We start from the raw sequence: 14,136 nt of genomic DNA, 5'->3' as shown, positions 1-14,136 counted from the left end.
TCTAGGAGTATGAAAAGATGTGAACATTTAAAAAAGGATGAACAGTAGAAAAAGGGCATAACAAGAGCTCAAGTCTAAGAAGTTCAGGGCACTACCTGGATGGCAGTGTGTGAGCATGGTGAAAGTAGAAAAAAAGGGATATTATGGGTAAAAGAACAATATGTGTGAAGGAAGAAAGTTAGGCTGCTTCTTTAACTTAATAGGATTTGGATGTTCTATGGGAGTTGGTTCCTTGGTAGGGTTTATACTAAGTAAAGGAAAAAACTATAACGAGCTCACTAATATCAATGCCTCTAATATGAACACCAAAGACCATATACGAAGAAACTTCAACTGCTAGAAAAGTGGACTTGTATTCAATAGTCATTTAGCTGATAAACCAGTTATCCCAGGGGTCAATTAAGATGCTAACTACACGAGAAAAACTTTTATGAATCCAATTCATTGTTTCCTTTTATAGTTCAAACATTAAGAAAGGAAGTGAAAGTCCAAGCACTATGATATTACATAGTGGCAAATGACTATGATACTGATAATAATAGGTCTTTCTCTGAGTTCTAGGGACTTTGCTGATAATCTCATTTCTTTATGGGACCATAGGGGTAAAAAGAGAACAAGAAATATATAAACACAGATTTCATGAATTGACTGAAGGGAATGTTGCCAATGTCATTGCCAGGCTATAATTCTTTTTTTTTCTTTTCTGACTAAGCACTTCTTAATTTCCTGACTCAAATTCGTGGTAGAAATAGCCCACTAATTTCTCTTCCTAAACATATAATGACTTTTGCAAATGCTTACAACATAATGTTAAGCAGAAAGGAAGAGGAATACTCATTCAAGGAATAAATATACCAAAATTTTAATGCAGATCACAACTGTATTATAAAAGTAATGTAGTATTTTGATGAAGAAAAAATTATATAATGAAAATATTTTTTATAATTTTACATTGTTTATATAATGTCATATAATGAAAGCTTCTTCAAATATATTATTTATGGGCATGTTAGTGCATGCTTGTTATCATTGTACTTGGGAGGTTGAGAAAGAAGGATACCAGCTTTGAGGCCAGCCTTAGCAACTGAATAATGAGACCCTCAGCAACTTAGCAGAACTATTTCAACATACAAAATGAAAAGGGCTAGGGTATATAGCTCAGAGGTAGAACGCCCCTAAGTTCAATCCCCTGTACCAAAGAAAAAAAGAAGAGAATATCATTAATTTTCCAAAAGGGAAATAGTAAAAGCAATCAGCTGGGGTGTGTTGGTGCATGTTTGTAATACCAGTACTTGGGAGTCTAAGACAGGAAGATCCCAGGTTCGTGGCCAGCCTCAGCTACTTAGTGAGGGCCTCTGAAACTTAGTGGGAACTTATTTTAAAATAAAGAATGAAAAACAGGGATGAGGATGTAGCTCAGAGGTAGAATGCCCCTGGATTCCATCCTCAGTACCACAAAAAAAAATTAATCAGCCAGGCATGGTGGTGCATGCTTATAATCCCCATGCTTGGAAGGCGGAGACAGGAGGATCACGCAGGTTCGAAGCCAGCCTTGCTGGCTTAAGAGACCCTGTTTCCAAATAAAATATAAAATAGGTCTGGGAGCATAGCCCAGAGATAGAAGGGTTCCATCCCCAGTACCACCAAATAATAATAATAATAATAATAATAATAATAATAATAATAATAAAACAATCATCAGCATCAGCATCCATTTGGAAAACAAATTAATTTAATGACAAACCTTATATTATCTTTCAAAATATTTTGTACTGAGTGTTGTATTTATATACAAACTAATAATGGGCATACATTTTTAGACAAGCCATATTATTTATTTTTTATCTTATTTTATTTTATTTTTTGCGGGTCTGGGGATGGAACCCAGGAGCAATCAACCTCCGATCTACACCCCTGCCCTATTTTTTATTCTTTATTTTGAAACCAGGTCTCACTGAGTTGCAGAGGACCTCACTAAGTAGCTGAGGCTGTCCGCGAACTGAGATCCTCCAAGTCTCAGCCTCCCGAATGCTGGGATTACAACCGTGCGCCACCACGCCCGGCAAAGCCATATTATTTAAAAAGTGCTGATATAGCCAGCACTATTATTTAAAAAGTGCTGATGTAGCCGGGCGTGGCAGCACACGCTTGTAATCCCCATGCTTGGGAGGCAGAAACAGGAGGATCGCGCAGGTTTGAAGCCAGTCTCGCTGGCTTAAGAGATCCTGTTTCCAAATAAGAAAAATATAAAAAAAATAGGTCTGGGAGTGTAACCCGGAGGTAGAAGGGTTTCCAGGAACCCCAGTACCACCACCAAAAAAAAAGTGCTGATATAACTTGACTTCAGCCCACTTATTTATAAACATATTGTGCTATAATTTTTCTAGTGAAATCTTTAAATTTTCAATAAGTCAAATAAAAACATATAAATGAAGAAGTAATTATTTCTTATACATAAAAAACATCACATTTTCTCTTAATGTATACAAATTTAAATGAAAAGCATATTAGGATATGTCCTTTTTCTAATAAAATCTTTAAAATTTTAATAACAAAAACCAAATAAATGAAGAATTAATTATCTCTTCTATGTAAGAACTTTGTATTTTTTCCTTAACTTAGACAATTTTAGGTGAAAAGCAAGTCAGGACCATACAAAAGGAAAAAGCATTGTCTTGAAAATTCTAAAAGTCCATGATCCACATCAATGCCTCAAATGTTCAATAATAAGGCTAATTCTGCCAGCATTTCATTTTTATTCTATCATATATTCATTATCATAAAATCACCTGCAAGTTCAAAAGGGCACAACAGATAGTAAGGGACTCATGAGTAGAAAACCCCCAAAGTGTTTTCTCCCTATCATGCTATTTCTTTATCTATCTTCTGGAGGTTAATTTTCTCCAAGCAGCTCCACCTCTCTGTAAAAGAAATTAGTGCAACTTTTCTTGTCTTTCAAAAGACTTTCTGTCTTTCAATAGTCTACAACTTAGTACAAGTCCGAAAGTACTTTATTTCAGGAGATGACCTGTAGGAGCATACAGGACCCTTGTAGAGATACAGAAAATACCATAGGAACATTGGACGGTTTTTATGGTTTTCCTATGTAGAGGGGAAACCTAATCCTAGGATATATCAGCAGAAGTATTAGAGTATAAAAATCACAAGACTATCATAATGTCTACTGAATTACTTTTTCTAGTCAATCAATAACGAATTTTGAATATAAATGATAAGATAGCTATTTTGAAATGAAAGAATTTTAAAGAGAGCTAGAATAAAATTGTGGAAAAATTAGCATGTGATTATAATAGTCATTTAAGGATAGAATATACTACTATAACTTTAAAACAATAACATTGCCCTGAGTTTCAAAATTTGATTCACCACCTTCAAACTCCCAGAAAAGTATATTTGTATTTTTTCTGATTGAATTTCCTCTTGAGACTGATAATACTTTAGAGCCAAATATTTTTATTTTTAAGTTTTTCAGGTATTTTCATCTTAATAAAAATGATCAAAATATCTTAGGTTAAGAACAAATTACTATAGCCAGGCATGGTGGTGCAGGCTTGTAATCCCCGCGCTTGGGAGGCAGAGACAGGAGGATCGCGCAGGTTCGAAGCCAGCCGCGTGCACTGGCTTAGGAGACCCTGTTTCCAGATAAAAATGTAAAAATAGGTCTGGGAGTGTAGCCCAGAGGTAGAAGGGCTTCCAGGAACCCCAGTACCACCCCCTCCCCCCCAAAAAAGGACAAAGAACAAATTACTATAACCAGTCAACTATATTTCTATATGTAGATAAGCATAATTTTCCTAATATTATTTCTGTAAAATTAATGTGGATATAAGGTATTTTCAAATTTTGGAAGAATATTTTTCCTGATTAAAAAAAAAACAAATGTCTTTTCTTTTCCCATCTATACGTTGGTGCCTTAAAAGGTAACTATATTTATAGTATTTATGAAAGTGCTCAATTTGCTAAATATTTTTAAGGGAAATAAACATAATGTTCTTTTTATTTGCTACTACATTAACAATGCTTTGAAGCCCATTTAAGCAATTAAATGAAAAAATATAAATCATAATAGAATAACTATTTTCCAGATATAAGGACAGAATGTTTATGTTGATAGTTTTCACTTAGACAAATGTTCATTAAAAACAGGTGGTAATGACAATATACAATAAAAATATTGCCCAAGTGCTACTTCATAACTGTAGTAGTAATTTATTTTGTGGGAAAAATGTAATGAGACAACAGGCATTGAGTATTTTTTTTTAAATACTAGAGTTTAAACCTATCTGGTCTGTAAGGTAGCCACTAGTCATAGATGGCTACTGAGCAAATGTGACTAAAATTTGACTAATCTGAATTAAGATGTGTGGTATCAAATACCCACTAACCCTCAAAGATTTGGATAAGAAGAACACAAGAGACCTCAGTCCTAGTATTTATGTTGCTTATCTGATTTAAGAACGGCACTTTTAAATAGTAGTTGCAATAAGGAAAAAATAATAATGCTGATACTTATCTGTCTTTAAAAGGGTGTGTTTTAAAAATAGCTATTAGACATTTAAATTTTTTATGAATTTTGCATTAGATTTTCATTGGCAGCTTTGGTAAAAACAAGTAAATTTATATAAGAACACACCTTTCTTTTATAATGTATGCATTGATATATTACCTAGGTTTAAACTAGTATTTGCAAATTATAAATGTAATTATAATAAGTCTGTATAAATTACAGACTCTTACATATAGAATCCTACTAATAGTTGCAATGCCTTTTGAGTTACTTGGATAAAAGTGTGACTTTGTCATATAAGATTGGATTTTTAAGCCAGGCGTGGTGGTGCATGCTTGCAGTCCCAGCATTTGGGAGGCTGAGACCAGAGGATTGTGGTTTACAGACAGTCTCAGCTATTTAGTGAGGCCCTCTGCAACTTAGTTAGAACCTGTTTCAAAATAAAGAATAAAAAAAAAAAATAGGGTAGGGGGTATAGCTCGTGGTCAAATGCCCCTGGGTTCCAACCCCAGAGCCGCAAAAAAAAAAAAAAAAAAAAAATAGGATTTTTAGAGAATTGTTAATAGTATTATTGGCAGTAGTAGCTCTAATATCATGCCTTTGCCCTTAAACCAAAGTTTGAACACAGGGCATTAAACGATTTATATAATACTATTCAGAAATATACAAACTGATCTTTTAAATGGTTATTCATACCGTCATAAATCCATCCAGCAAACCTGAATCGGGTTTTGGAGGTGCTTGTAACCGTTCCATTGACCACTTTTCAATGATGGAGGAAACTTGGGTATTTTCTGTATTTAATATTCTGAAGCCTGTCATATTAACACCACTGTATCTATAGGGCTCTACATCAAGAGCAAACAGGTCCTGAAAGAAAAAATTATTTATGTCATTAATAGAATTTATTCACAAACATATATTGAAATAGTTTAATCTTATTTCCCTGCAGGTTCTTAACATATTGTGTCTCAATTAATGTTAAGCATCACAAATCAGCAAGGTTCTAATAGATGGTCTTCATGTTTCAACAATGCAAATATGCGTTCTCTGTACATGAACATGTCTGTATACATCATATTCTAATTCCAACAATGAAATTACAGACTTATTTACAACTTGCATTTAAGATTTGCAAAAGCAGTTTCTCTCCATGCTATGAATAACTTGCCTTTATATTTTATGCATTTATAGTTTTTATTGGCACACAGTAATTAATTATACGTCATAATGATGGTGAAAGTGATAAAAACATGTATTTTACTTTAAGTTAACTCAGGTGTTTTGTCACTGTCCTGTTTGCTTGACCAGTTATTGCTATGTTTTAATTTGCTTTGCCTGAGACTTTTTTAAGAAGAAGATTATGAAATATGACTTCTGGATAATAATACTTACATGAAAGAGGAGGAAATAAGTTAAGAACATTGGTCTTGTTGTTTGCAAAGTCCTTATATTTTCTTTGTCTTATGTCTTATTGGCAATTTTACCATAAAGGACGCTCTTTCCTATGTCTGGTGCTCTCTCCAATCTGTACACAGAATGAGCTTCCTACATCCTTTAGTTTTCTCAGGAGGTATGAGGCCAAAGCTACCAAGTTGGATGTCACCAAGAGAACACACAGCATATGGAACTTTTGCCCTCTTTCTAGCTGGCATTAGCTATCTCTCAGATCTTCCAGACAATACTGAGAACCAAGGCAAGATTAATGCCCCTGGACTTGTTCATAGCTTGCCGGGGCCTCACACAAGGACACAGGCTAGACAGCAGGAATACAATTCAGTGCACCACAACTGGCAGAAGCAGGAGTTGTGCTCTTTGCTGAGAAAATATATAAGAAATCCTTAGGGTTTTATTACTTAACGTTTACAATCTGTCCAAGAAGATAAGATATACCCGAGGTATAAATTAGCAAAGTATGGCAATATATGCTAAGAGATAAAAGTAGAAATGATAAGTGCGAGGGAGTCAGATGCAAACAGATCACTTTGAATTTTTATGGCCAGAAAAAAATTTCATAGAGCAAAGAGAATCTGAGTTGTGACAGGGCTGAGCACATTTTACACAAAATATGGTTCATTGGAACATTGAGTATTTTAAGTTGAAGGGAAGAGAGAAAACTATAGAGAAACAAGAATGTCTTTTAAATATATTCAGATGTAGCTCCTTCATTAATCAACCTCAGCCTTCTTCCTCTCCTACCCTTCCATTCTGGCTTTGCTGAGATTTCCCCTCCATTATCTGGAGTCCCTCTGGTATTCCCACTACTGCCTAGTTTGGGCATATTAGAGAAAACATATGTCCCTTCTCTTTTTGTGTTTGACTAATCTCACTTCACATTATGTTCTCCAAATCTTTCCATCTTCTTGTGAGTGCTATGATTTCATTCTTCTTTATAGCTTGGTTAACCTGGACGCTCATTGTTGGAAGGAGGGGACTGGGAACAGTGGGTGAGGGGGAGAGGGCACCAAGCACAGTCTAAATGTATACCATTTTCAATATGTTCCACATATAAATAAAATAAAATATGAAAAAGAGAAACAGGAATGAAATTTTATCTTCTCTCAGCTTTCTTCCCTGTAGTTGGCCATAAAAGAATTTACATTTTTACCTACATCTCTTAAAAGTATGTAAACAGACCCTCATTTCATGGAGATTCTCCCCAACTCCTAAACGCCAAGAAGCATCTGAATAAAAAGGCTGTTTTACACATAAAATAGGATAATGTATTGATAAAAAAATAAAGCTAAGAGTAAATCGTTTTGATAAAAAGATAAAATAAGATTTTTAAATGAAATGGTAGATAACATTCAAATTACTAAGTTTAAATTAAGACAAATTAAATTATAAAAAATTCAACCAAACATAGGTAAAAACAATATAGAAAATCTAATTTACTTAAAGGGCAGTTTTAATAAACCTGATTTTCCAAAAGATGAATAGAATTGAAATAACAACACAAGAATTTGTGCTTATGTACAACATTGATTTTTTTCAGCAAACTGATTTTAAAACTCTCTAAAGAACTATAAAAATAAGTTAAAATATTTTGAATTGATAGCTAAATGATATTTCAAAATCATCAACTTCTAACCAAGAGTACCTTCTGATAATTCCTTCTGTGTTTTATCAAATTAAAATAAAGTATAACTATAAATTCATCACTTATCTCTCTCACTCAAAAACACTTTTTTTCTAAAGGTCATAGTAATAAAATTTGGAACATTCACTTTTATGTTTTAATAAATTACTTACCAGAGTGGTAAAGATATAATGATAGTATTCTGTCATCATTCCCATAGCTAATGCCTAAGAAATAAAAATAAAAATAAAGAATATTAATGTTGATGGCATATATTCTATATACATTATGTCTGAAGGAGGTGAGAAAAATAATGGGCTATGATAACGAAACAACTTAAAATATTAATGTTATAATCTCAATTGGGTTAAATTAAATATTTTCTCAATAGTTAAAAAAGATAGTGGTTACTGAAGAAATTTCTGAATTAATTATCTTGATAGAAAACCTATTAAGCTATTGGTTGAGTGTTTTTTTTTTGTTTGTTTTTTTTTTTTAGTACTGGGGATTGAACCTAGGGTTGTGCTAGCTCTGAGCTATAACTACACCTCCAATCCAATTTTACTTTTTTATTTTGAAATAGGGTCTCATTTGGTTGCTGCCCTCAAATCTGGGATCTTCCAGTCTCAGCCTCCCATGTACTGGAATTATAGGCATGTATCATCATGCCTGGCTGAGTCTTTACAATTCTAAAATTTAAGCCGGGCGTGGTGGTGCACGCTTGTAATCCCCGCGCTTGGGAGGCGGAGACAGGAGGATCGCGCAGGTTCGAAGCCAGCCGCGCTGGCGTAAGAGACCCTGTTTCAAAAATATAAAATAGGTCTGGGAGTGTAGCCCGGAGGAAGAAGGGCTTCCAGGAACCCCAGTACCACCAAAAAAAAAAAAAAAAAAAAAAAAAAAAAAAAAATTCTAAAATTTATAGCTTTACATATTAATGTAGACATTAAATATAACAAAAACCTGAAATTAGCCTATCTTAGGTCCATTTATTTGTAATGTCTTTACTATAAATACCCCAATGAGGAGCACCATTTTTTATTTTTCAAAATTTTTCGATGAGCAGTCACTCAACTAGGAAGAGAGTGCTACAAACCACAGTGCCAAAAGGCCATTTTTTCTAAAACTTTGAAGACATTTTCTTAGATTAATGAAGGAAATGTAAATTACCACTATTATTTAAAAAACTACACATAAGTGGCCAAGTCTGGAATGGGTGCTAATAGGTCTTATACTTGGAGGATGAGACAGAAAAATCCAGCTTCAAGGATGGTCTCATCAACTTGTTATATTTTATTTCAAAATAATAAAATAAAATAGGACTGGGGATGTAGCTCAGAGGTAGAATTCTCCTGGGTTTAATCCCTACTATTACAGTAAATAAATACATAAAATTAAAATTAAATAATAACAAAAGGGCTGGGTTTGTAAGACAGGAGGTAGAATGACCCTAGTTTCGATCCCCACTATGAAAATGAATTTATAAATAAATTAATAACCTACAGATAGTTATTGATTTTTTTGTTTTTAAAATAACAGTTAAAAGTAGGTCTTTTTAAAGTTTTCTATAGTCTTTATCAATTTTAGATCATCAATTTGTAAACAGTTCTTTTAGAACCTAAAAGAACTGATAAGAAGTGTTTCTGACATTTCCCCTCTGAAAACAGGATGTTTTTTGAAATAACTGCTTATCACTGAAAAGCATTAATAATAATTGACAATGATAACTGAAAATCAATGTGTTTTTTAGCTGAAGAGATGTTAGTAGGATAAAATTATTCTCAGGTAGATCTAAGTGTTCCACATACTACTAAGTACACAATTTCCTTTACTAAGTAGTTATTCCAGCTATACCTTATGTGTTTTATGTATAGAAGAGCACCATGACCATAGGTCAACATTAACCAGTTAAGTAAAATAAAATTTGTTATTTTACAACATAAGCCATTCAATTAAGAATGGATATTTGTAAAAAGTTAGGATATATCACACATATAAAACAAAGGAGAAACACTGGTTAATGAAAAACTATTAAACAATTCAACATAGGGAGGGAATTTAGGAATCAAATCAGCAATTAATATGTATCAAATGAATAATAATTATTTAAATCAATAACACTCTCAGGAAGTTATCATATTTTTCTAAATAAAAATCCATAATGCTATCTATTTTTGTAGAGGATGTTCACTGCAGATATGCTCAGAAATATTTTTCTCTATAACTACTCAATGAACACCTTCTTGCTTTATCCTTTATCAACTCAATAGGTGTAGAAATAAAGATATCTTCAGGAAATAATGACTCAGATATATAGATATAAATAACACATGAATGGTACTTAACATATGCTTGGAATTATTCTTAAATAGACTGAGTATTTAAGCCTCATGAAAAACCCCATGAAGTAAGTTCTATTATTTTATTCTTTTTACAGATGAGAAAATGAAGACATAAATAAAAGGATAAATAAATTGCCCAAGAAGATGAGATAGTAGACATGGATTCTAATTCTAGGAGTGTGGATCAGAATTGTCTATCTAAAAGACAAGTTGGAGAACAGGACTTCTAATGTGAGAAGAGAGTTTACTCAAAGGCGCCACCTGGGAAACATCTATGCTAAGTAGCCTAGAATAAGTGCTCAGAGATTTTTTAAAATGATAGCGGAGTTTATGGCTTTAAACTGGGAGGGGTGATAGTGGTAGGGGGATAATTACATCACTTATTAGTTGGGAATTATGATTGATATTAGCAAGATTTAAACTGTTCTGTATGCAAAGGAATGAGGTGAGGTCCCAGTCTCTGGGTGGTTTGAGGTAAAGGGTCTGTGGTATAAAAGTCAGCAGAGGTTATTATTAATATTTTTTTTGTAGTGCTGGGGATGGAGCCCAAGAGCATTTTACCCCGAGCCACACACCCAGCCCTATTTTTTTATTATTCTTTACTTGAAACAGGGTCTCACAGAGTTACAAAGGACTTCACTAAGTAGCTGAGGCTGTCCTCAAATCACCATCCTCCTGTCTCACCATCCCAAATGCTGGGATTATAAGTGTGCACCAGCATGCCTGGCTCAAAGGTCTTTAATCTGCAGCCCAGTTCAAAGGTTCAGCAGACAAGACACCTGAGATCTGATTCATAATGGCCTCCCAATTCCATTTTAAGTGCTCCAAACTAATGCCACTCCATATTTGTCTTCTTCCTTGACATTCATAATCTATGCCATTTTACAGAATGGTAGAATGGTTTTCTAGTCTCAAAAATGTTGGTCCATTGTAGAATCTAAACATTTTGTCTTTTCCTTGATAATTTGAAACCTCTGACATTTCAGGCCAAATGCAGGAAATTGTGTTTTGATGGAAGGGGTGAGAGGGAGTTGAGGAGATGGTTGGGGGGAGGATGGTTTGCTCCTGACACGATATTCTGTACTGGCCACAGGTTTCTTCTGTGTCACCTTTAAAAGAAATCTGTAATGAATGGAATTATTTGTGTCTTTCATTAACTTTTTCTCAGCCTTTCATTTCAGAAACAATAATTCATTAATGGGCTATTATTTGTGCTCTAGAAAAAGCCAGTAATATAAATAAGATAGTTATTTTTGATTAAGTACCCATATTATAAACTTACAAAAACAAACATTAGGAATATTCTTGAAAGATTAGTTTAAAAAAAGGACTTACTCTGGTTCCCTCTTTTAATTATATAGCACTGTGTCTTGCTGATATTTTTGAATGAGTTGTACACACACCTCCAATCACACTAAAATCAGTATCTTCTTATGTACAAATGAGTAGCCTCAACAGAGAGCTAGTTGTGCTATACATCAATTCTCTTAAAAAGGAGGACTGCGGTTCTCAGCCAGCCTCAACTACTTAATGAGGTCCTTTGCAACTCAGTGAAACCCTGTTTCAAAATAAAGAATAAAAAATAGGACTGGGGGTGTATCTTGGAGGTAGAATGGCCCTGACTTCCATCTCCCATACTGAAAAAAAAAAAAAAAAAGCCAGGGATTCACTTTTCTAAAATCAAAATATCATTAGAAATCGTCAATATGAAGCTGCCACAATATTAAAAATATTGTAGGACAGCCGGGCGTGGTGGCGCACGCTTGAAATCCCCGTGCTTGGGAGGCGAAGAAAGGAGGATTGCGCAGGTTTGAAGCCAGCCCCAGCCGTGCTGGCTTAAGAGAACTTGTTTCCAAATAAAAATATAAAAATAGGTCTGGGAGTGTAGCCCGGAGGTAGAAGGGTTTCCAGGAACCCAGTACCACAAATAAATAAATAAATAAATAAATAAATAAATAAATAAATAAATAAATAAATAAAAAATAAATATAAAATTGTAGGACAAATAAAAATGCTGAGTTATCTAGGTTTATAATTTATAGTCAGTTTGTCCTTCAGATTATATCCAAGCATTATATCCCTCAAGCTTAACAATAGGAGGGGCCTCTACCCATATTATTTTATGTTTTCTTTTTTTTTTTTTGCTATTGTAGTTTATTTATATCAGCTACTATATTTTTTCCAGGCTATTTTTATTTCACACTCTCTGATCTAGATTTTGAAATTCTTGATTACTATTTTTTCCTCTGTGACATGATGTCCTTGTGAGGTTTTACTCCAGGTTTGGCTCTACCCTAGGGAATTCCCTGAGATAAATCTGCATAGAGGCAGAATCATCTGCTACTGCGGCTTGCCCACCAATTAGTACACACGACTTGCCTCAGCAGAAATCTAGTAAGTTCCAAGCTCCATTCACTTTTAAAGTTTTCAGGTAAGAAAACTTCAAATTCAAAATCACTGTTGCTCAATATTTAGTAAATATTCAGTTAGTTTAAATAATTAAGTTAAACAAAGAAACCAGCATGGTTAACTTGATTAAGGCCACCTCTTTTTCTGGGTACACCTAATATTAATTTTTGAGTGAAGTTTAAAGCTTATCCTTTTCTACTTTTAAACTCGTAGGTGTTCCAACATTAGCCAGTGTTGAGGAATTCCAAGAAATTTTCATCAATCATAAAACAGTTCCCCATTGAGCTGGGCGTGGTGGCGCAGGCTTGTAATCCCCGCACTTGGGAGGCTGAGGCAGGAGGATCGCACAGGTTCGAAGCCAGCCTCAGGTACTTAGTGAGGCTCTCAGTAACTTAGTGACACCCTGTTTCCAAATAAAGTATAAAATAGGTCTGGGAGTATAGCCCAGAGGGAGAAAGCCTCTGGGTTCCACTCCAATACCACCAAAAAAATAAAAAAAAACAAAACAAACAAAAAACAGTTCCCCATTAAATATGTTGCTACATTTACTAGAAAGAAGTCCTTTGTTTTCTTCTTGAATTGGTTTCTAGAATAAAAGCATTCAAATGTCAGACATGTTCTCTGGGACCAGGTAATTTAAAAACTACCACTATAGATGTGTTCTCCTGTTACAGTCCTCAGATTAAGTATTCTGTATGGTAATATCACTGGAGCAGCACATTAGCTTTCATATTACTTTACTTTTCTCTTTATTTTTTATCTACTAAGCTTGTTAAAATTACATTTTTTCGGGTGTATTCATTTCAAGTCACCCCTCCATGCCAGTCTGGTATGGAGCTGTATTTCTATTTTCTGTGTTTCTATCTTTCTAATAAACTTCTTTAAATCTTCAAAAAAATATATATTTTTCCTCTCTTTTTTTTGTAGTACTGGGAATTGTACCCAGGGGCATTTTACCTCTGAGCTATAGCCCCAGCACTATTTGTATTCTTTATTTTTGAACCAGAGTCTCACTAAATTGCAGAAGGCCTCACTAAGTAGCTGAGCCTGGACACAAACCCACAATCCTCCTGTCTCAGCCTCCCAAATACTTGGATTTACAGGTGTGTGCCACCATCCCTGGCTTAAAGTTATATTTTTCATATTGAACATATTTAAATATTATTCACTTCTGTCTCCATTTTACAAACAAAGCAGGTTACGAAAATAAAACAAATGTATAAGATAATGGGTATATTTAATAGAAGACATTAAAGATTATGGGTATTCCCACCATGAAGACAGTAAAATAAGTAAGAATTCTTTAGAGAGAATAAAACTGATCCTCTGCATGCTAATAAGAAGCCTAGAGAAGCAGGCCAAAGCTCTGTCACAGAAATGGAAGCGACTCTGGGAGTCAAGGGAAGGTCTTTTCAAGTCTGTGTTTGCTAAATGTGATCATGAATTGTTTGGGAATTAAATAAAAAAAGAATTTTGACTCTAGATTCCAGTGCTTACTTTATTGCAACATGTTATTCATTACTACCACCTTCAACCCCCCTAAAAAAATCCTTTATATGCTTTATTATTCAAACATAAAACTAAAGCAATTTTCCAAACCCATTTAAATATTTTACTATAGGAAACCAACATTCATATTGGACTAATGGACACACAGCTGCTTAATAAACTAACCATGTTATAACAGGCATTTGCCATTGGTAGTTATATTTTTACTTTTATATTTTTATTGGTACATTATAGTTATATATAGTAGGTTATAATTTTACATCTGAATCTGC

General features: G+C 34.0%; 1 protein-coding gene across 3 annotated transcripts in view; it reads right to left on the bottom strand.

Annotated features, from left to right (window-relative positions):
• The window catches only part of GRIK2 (glutamate ionotropic receptor kainate type subunit 2), a gene marked incomplete at both ends in the record, with an annotated part of 700,362 nt that overhangs the window by 404,853 nt on the left and 281,373 nt on the right, over nucleotides 1-14,136 (bottom strand). For all 3 annotated transcript variants that reach the window (XM_080700516.1, XM_080700517.1, XM_080700518.1), the window contains 2 exons: nucleotides 5,225-5,398; nucleotides 7,781-7,834. In XM_080700516.1, coding sequence (XP_080556642.1) covers nucleotides 5,225-5,398; nucleotides 7,781-7,834 — 228 coding nt within the window. The remainder of the gene's footprint in view (nucleotides 1-5,224; nucleotides 5,399-7,780; nucleotides 7,835-14,136) is intronic.

This window comes from Muscardinus avellanarius (assembly GCF_963383645.1).
Source record: "Muscardinus avellanarius genome assembly, chromosome: 8".
Classification (NCBI taxonomy): domain Eukaryota; kingdom Metazoa; phylum Chordata; class Mammalia; order Rodentia; family Gliridae; genus Muscardinus; species Muscardinus avellanarius.
Note: the sequence above shows the minus strand (reverse complement) of the source record. Positions and strands in the feature narration are given on the sequence as shown.